Source organism: Hyaena hyaena, unplaced genomic scaffold (assembly GCF_003009895.1).
Source record: "Hyaena hyaena isolate Hyena2069 unplaced genomic scaffold, ASM300989v1 scaffold_252, whole genome shotgun sequence".
Lineage (NCBI taxonomy): Eukaryota > Metazoa > Chordata > Mammalia > Carnivora > Hyaenidae > Hyaena > Hyaena hyaena.
The window spans coordinates 2,043,440-2,057,568 of record NW_024080884.1 but is presented as its reverse complement, the minus strand read 5'-3'; the positions used below and the strand labels follow the sequence as shown (position 1 = coordinate 2,057,568).

Below are 14,129 nucleotides of genomic sequence, written 5' to 3'. Positions count from 1 at the left end.
CCGACTTTTGCTTAGGTCATGATCTCGCGGTTCGTGGGTTCGAGCCCCGCGTAGGGCTCTGTGCTGCCAGCTCAGAGCCTGGAGCCTGTTTCAGAGTCTGTGACTCCCTCTCTCTCTGACCCTCCCCTGCTCACACTGTCTCTCTCTCTCTCTCTCTCTCTCTCTCTCTCTCTCTCTCGTAGGAATTAAAAAAAAAAAAAAAAAAAAACTTGGGCTCAGAGGTGGAGGGACAGCCAGTAAGCGGTGCAGCCAAGAGGCAACCCGCGTTCTATCCATCCCCATGCTTCCCAAACATCCATGCGTTCCTGCATCCCCTGGGGAGACTGGAGAGCAATCAGACTGATTTTGTAGGTGCAGGCTGGGGCGAAGCTTCATGCTTCTCACAAGCTCCCAGGAAGAGAGACTGCTTTGTATCTATCAAAGGCTACATTTTAAAATTCCATAGAGACAGAGTCTGTGTCTCAGCAATCCCCAGGGCTTAGCACTGGCCCTGCCCCATAGAATGTACTCAGTAATTATTTGTTGAGTGAGTCAATGACTCAAAAAGCCCACGCTTTAACCATTCTCTGTATCAATTCCCATTATGTCATTTGATCTCATAACAAATCTCCAAGGGATGATCATCCCCATTTGACAGATAAGGAAACACAGTCTCAAAAGACTAAGTAGCTGGAGGTTTTACAGCTTTTGTGCGGCTGGGCTGGAAGCAGTCTACCTTCATTCAGATCCTTTGCCCCTGACCACAGCTGCCCGGGGGATGAAGGAGAAATTAATAATTATAGACCTCGGGATGGTGAGGTGCTGGGCCCATCCTGGCACGTGACCAGCTCACAGCTCAAGAGGTCACCCAGGAGCTCTGAGCAGGTCCTGGGGGAGGGGCAGCCGGACTCGGCGCCCCCACCCCCACCCCGAAGGGAGACAAGGGGTGGGTAGGAGGCGGCTGATCCTGGGCACAGTGCCAGGCAGCAGGCCGGTGGAGGTGACCCCTGACCTCACAGAGAACCCCTCTGGGCTCAAGCAGCCCCCACCTCTGGACTGACACTGTCCAGCTTGGGGGGGGAGGGAAGGAGGCATCCAAGGAAATCGCAGCCCAGGGATGAATCACCGGCACATGACTCCGAAGAGGGGGCGAGGAGGTGCGGAGGGGGCGCGGATGCGGCTGGAACTCCAGGGGCGCAGGCCTGGCGCGGGGATCCGCCCCTCCCTAGCCCGGATTTGGGGAGCAAAGGAAAGGCCCTCTCCTGCGCAGCGGCTGCCCCGGCCCGACAGTCCCCGGGGGCGGCGGGACTCACGGCCTTCAGCTGCTCCAGCCGGTCCTTCATCCTGCTGCCCAGGCGCCCGGAGGCAGGTGAGCGCGTCCCAGGTGAGCGCGTCCCAGGTGAGCGCGTCCCAGGTGAGCGGCCGGAAGTGGCGGCCGGCCGGCCGGGCCGAAGGAGCTGGAGGCGCAGGCGGAGGCGGGCGGCGGCCGCGGGCTAGGAGGAGCGTCCAAGGCCACGGGAGGCTCCGCCGCGCCGCCCCCTGCGGCCCCGCCGGCGCCGCGCGCTCCAAATCCGGCTCCCGGGCGGGCGCCGGCGCGCAGCGCAGATCCGCCAGGCGGGCCCGCCCCTCACCTGCGCCGCGCCCCGCGCTCCTCCTTAAAGGGCCCTCCGCCCCGGCGGCCCCGGCGCGGGCTGGGGCGGGGGGAGGGGGTGGGGCGGGGGAGAAGGGCGGCCCCTGGGAGAGCCCCTCCTCTCCGCCGGACGGCCGCTCACGGCCGCACGCTGATCTGGGGACGGAGGACTCTGGCGACGCGCTGTGCGCCTAGCAGGTGGGAGGGAGGGTCAGGCCCGCCCCCCTCGGAAGGGCGCTCCGACGGACGGAGCTGGCAGTCCCGGGGACTGCGGGGTGCCGCTGGGGGCGCGACGGGGCGGGAGCGAAAGACTTTGGATTTGACGCTGGTGGCCATCGCGACCCCTCCGAGAAACGGGAGCAGTCCAGCGTTGGAGTCGGCACCTGCCGCTAATCATCTGTACGACTCCGGGAGTCGCGGCTTCGCTAGGGGACTCCGTTTCCGGCGGGGGCTGGTTCGCACCGCAAAGAGCCGGGGTGATAAGATGGAGACGGCTGTATGGAGATCTATTTGCAAAGCTGAAGCCGGCTCGGTTCCTACGCGGTGTAGACTCCCGGGTGGGATAGGTCGGCCGGAAAGGTGGGCGGGGTCTTTGCGCCGCCTCTCCCCACCCTTTCTTCCCTCTTCCCGGTTCGTCTTCCTCCTTGGGAGCCAGTGACCTACCCAGCAGAGGGCGGCGCTCGGTAAGTGGGGCTGGCCTTTCGAGGACTGAATTCTCACGTCACGACAAGAATGTGCTTTATGTATTCAGGCTAAAAGGCTGTAAATATTTTCGTAATTTTAACAGAACTTTGCCCTCTTCTGCGATCTCAGTGCGTGCTCCAGGCTGACTTCATCGCCTCCCATAAAGATATGGTCTCAAAGCGGTCGGGCTGGATGAACTCCGATTCCCATCCCTGATCCTCCCTTGGGGCTACACTTCCTTCCACCCCGGGCGTTCCCTAGGTGGGTTCCCTACGTTAGTAAAGGATGGCTTCTGCGCCCCCTGGTGGCCATAAGTGGGAAAAGGTGAGTAAATCGCGCACCTTATCTCCCCTTCCCTTAACAAATTTTTATTAGGGCGCACAGATTAGCTGGGTCCCGCGTCTCAGGAAAAGAGTCGCCTGAGGGAAACAGAGATGTGAACAACTCTTTACATTAAAGTCTGGAAAGAACCACAGGAGTCTGGAATAAGAATCAAGGATGGCCATACACCTCCTGCCTGAACACATCCAGGGATGGAACATCCAAGACCTAGTTAAAGAGAATTGTTTTCAAAAAGAAAAAAATCATGGGGCGCCTGAGTGGCTTAGTCGGTTAAGCGTCCGACTTTCGCTTAGGTCATGATCTCGCGGTTCGTGGGTTCGAGCCCCACGTCGGGCTCTGTGCTGACTGCCAGCTCTGAGCCTGGAGCCTGTTTCAGAGTCTGTGACTCCCTCTCTCTCTGACCCTCCCCTGCTCACGCTCTCTCTCTCTCTCTCTCTCTCTCTCTCCTAGAAACAAATAAAACGTTAAAAAAAATTTTTTTTAAAATCATGACTCAACTACAGAGTGAACACACATCAAAGATTTTATTTGACTCATTAATTAATGAGGGAACGAGTAAAGTTTCAGTAACCTGTCCACAGAAGGACCCCAAAAACAGACACTTAAAAGACAGGCAATCAGGAATGCTGAAATGAACATGTGAAATGCAAAACCGGCTTCTGGGGGTGGGAGGAGGTCAATGGCACCTCGATCAGAAAGATTTTATTTCTATCTCTGTGGACAAGAACTATTTGCCTTACTGGCAGTTTTCTTCAATTTACAGAATTGTAAAATAGTCACAAGACCATAGGAGGCCAGACCATTGATAAAAACAGATAACCCAGTGCTCATTTGAGCAGCACATGTACTAAGATTGGAAAGATACAGAGATTAGCATGGCCCCTGAGCAAGGATGACACGCAAATTCATGAAGCTTCCGTATTCTTGCCCCACCACATTGGGCTCTCTGCTGTCAGCACAGAGCCCACTTCAGATCCTCTCCCCTTCTCTCTGCCCCTCCCCCACTTGTGCTCTGTCTCTCAAAATAAATAAACATAAATAAATAAATGCAGATAATCCAGAATGGCCTACCACACCATCTGACACTCAGTAATCTTTTTTTTTTTTCCATTTTGATTGTTTCACAATTTTTCTAGACACTCTCAAGGAAGTATCTTCCCTTTAAACAGTTTCAACTGATTTAAAAATTTTTTTTTATTTTCTTGCTCTACAAAACAAAAATTTCCCTCCCTATAATTTCCACCACTGTGTATTGCTCCTTGCCTTTGTTCAGACATTTGAGAAATGTAATGTGTCCTTCACTAGATGGGCTTTCCATGAAGAGAGAGTTGCTATGGGGCTGGAGAATGATTCCTGACACATAGACGGGGGCCTGAGTTGTAGGCAGAATTGCTGCTACCGAACTTAACACTTAACACCACACGACCTATTTTCTCATCTGTGAAATAAGGGGGCTGATCAAAACGCGTGGTTCCCAACCTCTTCAAGATCAAGAGTATCCTCTAGGCTTTGTTTGCTTTCGTGGATTTCCTGTTTGAAAAAATTCCATATCCTTAACAAAATATATTTACTGGGGAATCAGAAATTTGGATTCTTCAGACTCATAGATTCAGAGAACAGTGGTAGTTGCCAGAGGGGTGAAGGGAGGCAAAATGGTGGAGGAGGTCAAAAGATACAAACTTCCAGTTATAAGTCCTGGGGGACATAACGTAGAACATGGTGACTAGAGTTATCAAGAATGTACTGTGCGTTTGAAAGTCGCTAAGATGGTAGGCTTAAAAGATCTCATTACGGAAAAAAAAATTTGTAACTATGTGAGGTGATAGATGATAACTTACCGTGGCGATCATTTTGCTGTCTGTTTATATATATATCAAGTCACACTGTAACCTTTAATACCATGTCACATGTGAATTATATCTCAATAAAACTGGGAAAACAAAAAGACACTTCCTATGAGTTATTTCCAAGAAGAAAAAATATAATAACCTTTCGGTTAGCCTAGGGGGCCATAACAGAAATGACTGTATCATTTCCCTTAAACTTTTTAAAATATTGAAAATAGTGCAGAAAGCCGTCTTAACTCCAGCTGGAATCCAGGAAGCCAAGAGAAAAAACATCAGCAGACTTCTTTTGTCATGGCTTCCCCTTGAAGGTTAAAGATGTCAAGCTTTCTTTAAAACTCTCATGAGGCCTGAGCCCTGGACCCTGAGCTCCATGACACACACAGCCCCTCATCAGCCTCACCAAACGCCCACCTCTTCTCTGAGCCAGATGCGCCAAGGATTTCCCACCTACCTCTGCCTAATAGGCCCTTAATCCTTTTCATGTCTAACGGATCCATCCTCCCCCTTCAAGACCTAAACTTCTGGTTCACTTAGGTGACCCCTTGGCAGTGCAGAGCCTGCTTGGAATTCTCTCTCTCCCTCCCTCCCTCTCTTTCTCTCTGCCCTTCCCCCATTCACACATGCACACTCTCTCAAATAAACTTAAATAGATAAAGCACACCCTGTGTTGCCTTGTACCTAGCTGCTTACCCATCTGTGTCCCTGGCTAGACCAGGAGCTTAAAAGCAACAAACCAATATTATTCACGTTCCAGGGCTACTATGAGGTAGGTGGAATGCAAATGCTCAGGCCATGATCTCACGGTCTGTGAGTTCGAGCCCCACATCGGGCTCTGCTGACAGCTCGGAGCCTGGAGCCTGTTTCAGATTCTGTGTCTCCCTCTCTCTCTGCCCCTCCCTTGCTTGTGCTCTGTCTTGTCTCTGTCTCTCAAAAATAAATAACTGTAAAAAAAAGAATAAATAAATAAAATAAAACCTTTGTGTTTTATTTTATTTTATTTTATTTTTTATATTTTTATTTATTTCTAGGCGAGAGAGAGAGAGAGAGAGAGACAGCATGAACAGGGGAGGGCCAGAGAGAGAGGGAGACACAGACTCTGAAATAGGCTCCAGGCTCTGAGCCGGCAGTCAGCACAGAGCCCGACGCGGGGCCCAAACCCACGAACCGCGAGATCATGACCTAAGCGAAAGTCGGACGTTTAACCGACTAAGCCACCCAGGCGCCCCAAAACCTTTGTGTTTTATTCACAAAGATGTCTTCCATCACATTGTTCACACGTTTTCACAGTGCGAACCTCCATGTGCCATTTACCTATGCCTCTGATTTGACAATGTAAACAATCTGAACCTTATACATTTGTTTTTCTGTTTATACAAACTCTTCGATCCCTAGAACCCTAAAGTACAAAGTGCTACTAAGAAGAGCTTGGTGAAAGAAGCCTCCCCCACAGAGGCCTGCTGTTAACTTTGAGCGGCAGAAGGCCTGTTTTGGGGCTCCTGGGTGGCTCAGTCGGTTAAGCATCCAACTCTTGATCACAGCTCATGAGTTCGAGTCCCGAATCGGGCTTTATGCTGACAGCACGGAGCCTGCTTAGGGTTCTCTCTCTCTCCCTCTCTCTTTGCCCCTACTCCCCTCATGCTCTCTCCCTTTCTCTCTCTCAAAATAAACATTTTTTTAAAAAGAACAATAGAATAAACACAGTGGAGCATAGGTGTAAGGCAACTGAAAAATTATGGCTTTAAAATGCTTATAACTGAGGCACCTGGGTGGCTCAGTCGGTTAAGTAGCGGACTTGGGCTCAGATCATGATCTCATGGCTTGTGAGTTCGAGCCCCGCGTCTAGCCCCACGTCGAGCCGGGAGCCTGGGCTCTGCTTCAGATTCTGTGTCTCCCTGTCTCTCTGCCCCTCCCCTGCTCGTGCTGTCTCTCAAAAATAAATAATCTTTTAAAAATATAAATAAAATTAAAAAGTAAAATGTAACTTAAAAAATGAGCCATCTAGTATATCTCTCCATTTGATTTTTTTTTTTTTTAAACTGGCTCTGTGTCCAATATGGAGCTTGAATTCACAACCCTGAGATCAAGAGTTCCATGCTCTACCGACTGAGTCAGCCCAGTGCTCCTCCATTTGGATATTAGACTAACCACGCTGAATCTTTCATTGTACTTTTATAGCTTTTCTCCACCACCCCCCAAGATCTCACAATAATTCAGGGAAGTAGAGTAGATATTATTCCTCTCATTTATTACGAGATTAAGTACAGAAAAATGAAGGGATCTCCCCAAGCTACCATAGTACAGAGATGGCATGCTGGGAGAGCAGTTTTGTGCGTGGACTTTGAAACCACACCATCCATTTCAAGCCCCACGTTCTGCCCGTCCTGCCTGTGTGACCTTGAACACGTTACTTAAATTCCCTGTGTGTCAGTTTCCTTATCTGTAAGCAGAGATAAAAATAACACCAGTCACCTGGGGTTTATGACGATACATGGGCTAATATACGGCAATCATTAATTTCCTTCTGCAATCACTTGAAAAGAAGCCCATTAACATGGGATAACTATCCTTGTTTTCTCAAGAAGCATGATGGGGAATTGAAAAGTGCCTGGAATATTACCATCACTAGTGAAACACCCTTCGTACTGAGTCAGCATCAGCTAAGGCGGCTTCTTCCAACGTAGGTTCAACAGGATAAAAGGTTTCATAAGATACTCCAAGGAATAGAGGAATTTAGTGGTGACAGAGCTTGGAAAGCATAAAGAAACACATCCCTCACCTTAGAAGCATGACTGCACATTTGCACATTATAGGCACTGAGTGAACCTGCAGTAATGGGTTGAGGTTTGATAGGAGTTGAGGTTTGATAGGCACAGTCATCTTCACACTTGTTTGACCATATAAAGTTCATTTCCCCCAAACACCTATTATTCAACAAGGCGAGTGTCTGTAAGTGAACCAAACAAGGTCCTTTTGGGTTCCCGTCTTCCTTTGAAGAAGGAAGCTCCTTGTAATGTGAATTTCGGCTCATGGCCTCTGCCTTTTAAGCCTGTGATAAATTTTCAGAAAAAAAAATGAAAGAAAATGTAGCAGACTTTTTATGCCTTTCCAGATAAGGAAACAGAGACACAAAGAGCTCATTCTTTGTCCTTCTAACAATTTCCCCCTTCAGAAATGCCTGCCCTGTTCCTCTTTGCACACAGGTCTGGACACCTGCACGGTGAAGGTCAAATGCCACCTGCCTCGTCAAACTTGCCTTGATTCCCTTCGCTGTCCCTCCTCCAGAAGCTCATAGCGTGGTATCACTTGCCCTTGGGCTATCATGTTTTGTGTTCTTTTTTTTTTTTTTAAGTTTATTTATTTATTTTGGGAGGGGAAGGGCAGAGAGAGAATCCCAAGCAGGCTCCACACTGTCAGTTTGGAGCCCAGTGCGAGACTTGATCCCACAAACTGTGTGATCACGACCTGAGCCAAAATCAAGAATTGGACACTTAACTGACTGAGCCACCCAGGTGCCCCGACTGGTGTTCTTAAATGTCACTAGACGTAACTTCTTTCAAGGCAGGAGCTGCCTCTTACCTTTCCATTTCTTGCTCCACCTACCACTGGTAGGTACATAGAGTTCAATAAATAGTTGTTTACTGTCTTCTTAAATGTTGTTGAATGAAGAAATCATTCACTATTTTTTTAAGTAAGCTCCACACCCAACAGGGGGCTTGAACTCACAACCTAAGATCAAGAGTTGCATGCTCCCCCATCTGAGCCAGCCCAGCGCCCCAATAAATCACTCTCTCTTCAACAAGTAGAGGAATAAATGAGCTTCTCTCACCCCACAAAAAGACAATACACCGTCTGTGCTCTGACACCATTACCCTGAGACAGGGATCTTTCTGAAACAATGGCTCTCCTGCTCACAGCCACGTTAGCGTCCCTTTCCCTCATTGTGTCCAGCCAGCGTTTGTCTTCACAGAACTAGCTTTGCTCTGCCTGAATCCAGATCTGGACCATTACCCCTCTCCTACTCAGAGAGGCTCAATTTAAAAAGTAATCTTTCTGGGGCTCCTGGGTGGCTCAGTCGGTTAGAACCCAACTCTTGACTTCGGCTCAGGTTATGATCCCAGGGTTGTGGGATGGAGCCCCAAGTTGAGCTCTGCACTGAGCATGGAACTGCTTAAGATTCTCTCTCTCCCTCTCTCTCTCTCTATCTCTCTCTTTCTCTCTGTGCCCCTCCCCTGCTTGCTCATTTGGGCATATTGTGTATACTTAGTGTCTTTGTCCGTGTCTCCCTCCATGCAGGCTGCCAGGCTGCCATAACAAAGTACACAGACTGGGGGGCTTTATAAACAACAGAAATTTATTTCTCAGAATTCTGCAGGCTGGAAGTCTGAGGTCAATGGTGGCTGAGGAACCTCTTCCAAGTCAGATTTCTTGTATCCTCACATGGCGGACGGGGCCAGGGACCTCTGTGGGGTCTCTCTCTTTTATAAAAGTCTAATCCTGTTCATGAGGTCTCCACCCTCATGGGTGGTGTGCAGGCTGGCGTGGGGCGGGGGGGGGGGGGGTACATAGAAACTAGCGAAGGATAGAAATGTGAGATGGGTGAATGTGTGAGTGTGTGTGTGTGTGTGTGTGTGTGTGTGTCTGAAAGAAAACAGCGGGAGGAGACCCTATGGGCACGAGGAGAGTGAGTTAGACGCAGACGAAGAACTAATGCAGAGTCAGAGATTGAGATGGAGACAGATCCGCTCTGGGTATAAAGGTCAGAAATAAGAAACACAACCTTTAAACTCCAGGGCTTTCCCCGTCGCCTTTCCCTGGAAGAGAATTGAGGATGAAAGAGAATTCAACAAGGCATCAACTCAGCATTTGCACTGCTGGAATCAGGAGAGCGTGGTTCTGATGGTCCCGGTTTGATGTGCATCCTTTTCTTGGCTCTTACCCCCGCCAAGAACTTGGGAACCAGACACAGACTTTATGTGTAATGGTGAGGATAAGTAATAACAACATTCCTGCTGTATTTCCCTTTATCTTTTAAAAAACAGTTTTTTTAACATTTATTTATTTTTGACAGCCAGAGAGAGACAGAGCATGAGCAGGGAAGAAGTAGAGAGAGAAGACACAGAATCCGAAGCAGACTCCAGGCTCTGAGCTGTCAGCACAGAGCCTGATGCGGGGCTCGAACCCAAAAACCATGAGATCATGACCTGAACATGACCTGAGTGGAAGTCAGACGCTTAACCAACTGAGCCACCCAGGCACCTGTATCTCCCTTTAAAAGTCACCATGTATTTTCACTTAATGAATCTCATTACATCCAAAACGACCCCAGAATTTAAGTCTGGTGGGCATTTTAATCCCCATTTTAGAGATGAAGGATCCAAGGCTGAGAAAAGAAAAAGTACTTTTCAAAAATAATATAACCAGGAAGAAGTAACTGTATAAAACCAACGACCTCTTAGCCCCCATCTCCTCGTCTTTCAGAAGACATACTCATTGGTTCCTTCCCAGCAATGTTGTCTGGAGCGTTCACTGGGTTTAGGACAACAGGAGCCTCATCATTGTTTTCTTCAAAGCATCCTTAAGCTCTCTGTTTCTCATGCTGTAGATCAAGGGGTTCAGCACCGGGGTGATGAATGTGTAAACCACAGACACCACCTGGCCCCTCTCTGGAGAGTACTTGGAGCTGGGGCACAAGTAGACGAGGCTTCCACACCCGTACTGGAGCAGGACCACAGTCAGGTGGGAGGAGCAGGTGGAGAAGGCCCTGCGCCTCCCCTCTGCGGAGCGGATCTTCAAGATGGCGGCCACGATGAAGACGTAGGAGAGGGCGATAAGCAGGAAGGGGATGGTGAGGACGGTGAGGCTGACCACAAACAGAATGGCCTCGTGGACCCAGGTATCTGCACAGGCCAGTCTCAGTACAGGGAGGACATCGCAATAGAACAGGCTGATTTCCTTGCTGAGGCAGAAGGGGAGTTGGAAGATGAGCACAGTCAGCTGCATGGCCAAGATGAACCCCAGCACCAGAGACCCCAAGGCCAGCTGGACGCACAACGGCCAGCTCATCATGAGGGTGTAACGCAAAGGGTGACAGATGGCCACAAACCTGTCATAGGCCATGACAGCTAGTAGAATGCAGTCAGCGCTGCCCAGGAAGATGAAGAAGAACATCTGGGCACCACAGCCAGACAGGGAGATGAGGGCTCTCTCCGCGGACAGGACGCTGGCCAGAGTCAGAGGGGCAATGGTGGAGGAGTAGCAGATCTCCAGAGCCGCCAAGCTGGCCAAGAAGAAGTACATGGGGGTGTGCAGGGAATGGTTGATCCAGATGATGAGAGAAATGGAGCCGTTGCCGCCGATGCTGACCAGGTACATGATGAGGAAGGCCACAAAGATCAGCATCTGCACCTCGGGGAGTTTGGAGAAGGGGCGGAAGTGGAAGCGAATCATCCCAGTCTGATTTGTAGCCTCCATGTACTCAGTGCACTGAACCTGCGGGTGACGCGGTGCTGCCCCCCTGAGGAGAGAGAAATAGCAAGATCAGAGCTCCCACCGGGTGACCCATTCAACCCTTGGCCTCTCCCTTTCTTGATCTCAACCCCAACCATCTCTACCTCCTGTCTACACTCAGCAACTCGCCTCTAAATCAGACTTTTTGTTGTAATCACCCAGAAGTAGTTCACCACAGAAATCTTTTTTTTTAGTTGTGGTAAAATATACATGTATAATATTTCTAAGTTCAGCCATATGTAAATGTATGATTCAGGGGCATTAAATACATCCACCATGTTGTGTAACCATCACCTCTATCCATAACCAAAACTTTTTTTATCATCCCCAACAAAAACTCCGTACCCGCTAAACAATAACTTCCCACATGCCATCCTCCCAAATCCCAGTTACCTCTATCCTGATTTCTGTCTCTATAAGTTTGTCTATCCTAGGCACCTCATATAAGCAGAATCACACGGTATTTGTCCTTCTGTATCAGGATTATTTTACTCAGCATAATGCTTTCAAGGGCCATCCATGTGGTCGCATATGTCAGATATCCTTAATTTTTTATAGCTGAACAGTATTCCATTGTGTGTAAATACCACATTTTGTTCATCCGTTCATCTTTTCACAGACACTTGGATTGTTTCCACCTTTTGTCTATTGTGAACAATGCTGCCATGAACATAGGTGTGTAAGCATCCGTTCAAGTCAGAGCTGAACTCTTAAATCACAGAATACCATACTCAGACCACAAATTCCTCTATGCCCTCATCCCTTGCCTGGTTCTCAAGAGCACAGCCTCTGGGGTTAGACCATCTAGGTTCTAATCCCTGACCTGCCATTGACCAAGAGTATGACCTAGAGCAACTTGATATGTTTTCTGCTTCAATTTCTCTATCTATAAAGATGACAATAGGACATAACTCTTAGGAATGTTGCCAGAAGTAAATGTGTCTGGGCCCTGGTGAACTCTCCATGAGTGTGAGCAATAATCAGGAATACTTCTCTTCTTCTACCTCATCAAGACCACCTTGATGCCTCCATTTCCCCCAAATAAGCCTCCTTTGGGCTTTGCTCCCTTCCTTACCCAACCAAGACCTATGGTTCATATCTTCCATTAGTCTTTTGCCAATATTACCACCATCTGTGGCTCCTTGACCTTTTGTCAACTCCATTACCTTCTATAATAGCCAACATACCTATTCCAGGCTGAACGGGACTCAAGATTGCAAAATCCTACTGAGCGGGGCCCCAACAAAGGGGCATTATCAACCCCAGCACTGACCCCAGTCCCCTAGTGAGCTCCTCTTTCTGATCCCCTCCAAGACTAGTGCAAATTTCTCTGGTCTCTTCAAGTCTGTCTTCTGCTACCTCCTTCCTCACTAGCAGTGGATGACCCAGCCTCCAGCTTCACAGCAAAAAATAACAGAAGCCACTTGGAGGCAATTGATCCTCCGTCTCGCTAGTGCTGAAACTATAACATAGGACCTATAACACATCCCTCCATCTGACATGACCCTCTAATGGCTCCCTAGCTCCTTCCCATTATGACTATTTCCTACTCTTCAGCCTGGGCAAGCCAGTTTCCATCTTACTCCTGAAACCGCTCTAATGAAGGTCACCAATGACGTCCACATCGTTGAGTCCAACAGCTACTTACGACTTGATCTGCATCGCATTCAAAGCCATCGGCTACTCCATTCTCCTTGAAATTCCCCACCTGTAGCCTTTGTAATGCTGTTCTGCCCGGACTCCCTTCCTACCTCTCTAGACCCTTTTCCATCTTTTTGCCACTTTCCCCCTTTTCCATTTCCATCACTTTCAGAGACTACTCTTCCTCTTAGTGAGTTTGCAAAAGGAAAGTGTTCCTGGCTGTTCTGGATCTGCTCCCTAAATCCACTCTCCACCCTGCTCTGCCCCATGGGAGGCTAGTGATGAAGGACTGCATTAGCCAGTCACCCTCCCCTGTGGTTTCTGGTTCAGTTTGGCCAATGACAGCTACTGACTCTCATTGAAGTAGCATAAAGAATGAAGGGTAGCATGAAGTTCAGTGGGGTATTTATCCCACCCCTTCAACAAACACACACACACACACACACACACACACACACACACACCATATCACATCTCCTGCAGAAAAATAAAACTGACAATTTGCCTTTCTTCCAATGATTAAGCAGTTCACAATGCCACAGTAGAAAGGGGGGACCACCCTGCAACCTGAGTTAAATGAAAACAGATGATCCTGACTGGGTTATGGATGCCCAAAAGAATGCATTTCTTGTTTATTTTTGCTATGCTGATGTCTAAAGATGTATCATGACTTTTGAAAATATGATAATCATGTAAGAATGTTGTTTTCCACCATAAACAGAATAATACAACCTTATATCCTTGCTGATTTGCAATTTTATCCTTTGAGTATTTGTTAGGTTTTTATGTCTGACAAGCCAGTCTTTTTAATGTCTGACTCCCCGCATGCTTTGGAAGTAAAGTGTTTTCCTTTCCTAAATGCATCTGCCCCTGAACGGGTCATCTGTTTGGCGCAGCCTCATGTGGGGTAGGAGGGCTAGAAGATGGCTGGAATCATGGTAGGAAATTTTTCATCTGGAACTTTCTGAGAGTTTTATTCCTTAAAAATGTTAATTCCTTTTCTGAGGCAACATTAAAAGCACATACCTGCCTGTTTTTCTCTCTATGCACAGCAAGTGAGGATGGACAGCACATCCTTCACCCCAAATATTTGATCTCCATGAGTTAAACACTAATGGGGCAAACACTTACCTTTTTAAAAAAAAAAAATAGTTTATTGTCAAGTTGGTTTCCATTTAACACCCGGTGCTCATCCCCACGAGTGCCCTCCTGCATGCCCATCTCTCCCCTCCCCCCCCCACACCCATGAGTCCTCAGTTTGTTCTCAGCATTCAAGAGTCTCTCATGGTTTGCCTCTCTCCCTTTCCCCCACCATTTCTCCCCTTCTTCTCCCCCATGGTCCTCCATTAAGTCCCTCCTAATCCACCTAAATGTGCAAACATATGGTAGCTGTCCTTCTCTGCCTGACTTATTTCACTCAGCATAACACCCTCAAGGTCCATCCACGTTGCTACACATGGCCAGATTTCATTCTTTCTCATTGCCATGTAGTATTCCAT

General features: G+C 48.4%; 2 protein-coding genes and 1 non-coding gene across 6 annotated transcripts in view; 1 reads left to right on the top strand and 2 right to left on the bottom strand.

Annotated features, from left to right (window-relative positions):
* Positions 1-1,467, bottom strand: part of STX3 (syntaxin 3) — a 41,700-nt gene extending 40,233 nt beyond the window's left edge. For 2 of the 4 annotated variants that reach the window (XM_039245024.1, XM_039245025.1), the window contains exon 1: positions 1,293-1,467. In XM_039245024.1, the coding sequence (XP_039100955.1) occupies positions 1,293-1,322 (30 nt within the window). In that variant the 5' untranslated portion in view covers positions 1,323-1,467. The remainder of the gene's footprint in view (positions 1-1,292) is intronic. The other 2 variants (XM_039245028.1, XM_039245026.1) reach the window with 2 other exon arrangements.
* A 1,991-nt stretch (positions 1,468-3,458) lies between these two features.
* On the top strand, positions 3,459-3,562 carry LOC120240397. The gene has a single exon (XR_005530636.1). It is a non-coding gene; the product is annotated as a U6 spliceosomal RNA (small nuclear RNA).
* Positions 3,563-10,014: 6,452 nt separating this feature from the next.
* Positions 10,015-10,953, bottom strand: LOC120240298 (olfactory receptor 10V1-like). The gene has a single exon (XM_039245013.1). The coding sequence runs from the start codon at positions 10,951-10,953 to the stop codon at positions 10,015-10,017; it is 939 nt and encodes a 312-aa protein (XP_039100944.1).
* Between the last annotated feature and the right edge of the window lie 3,176 nt (positions 10,954-14,129).

Coding starts and splice junctions, on each gene's coding strand:
- LOC120240298 (XM_039245013.1), bottom strand. CDS start 10,953: ATGGAGGCTACAAATCAGACTGGGATGATTCGCTTCCACTTCCGCCCC.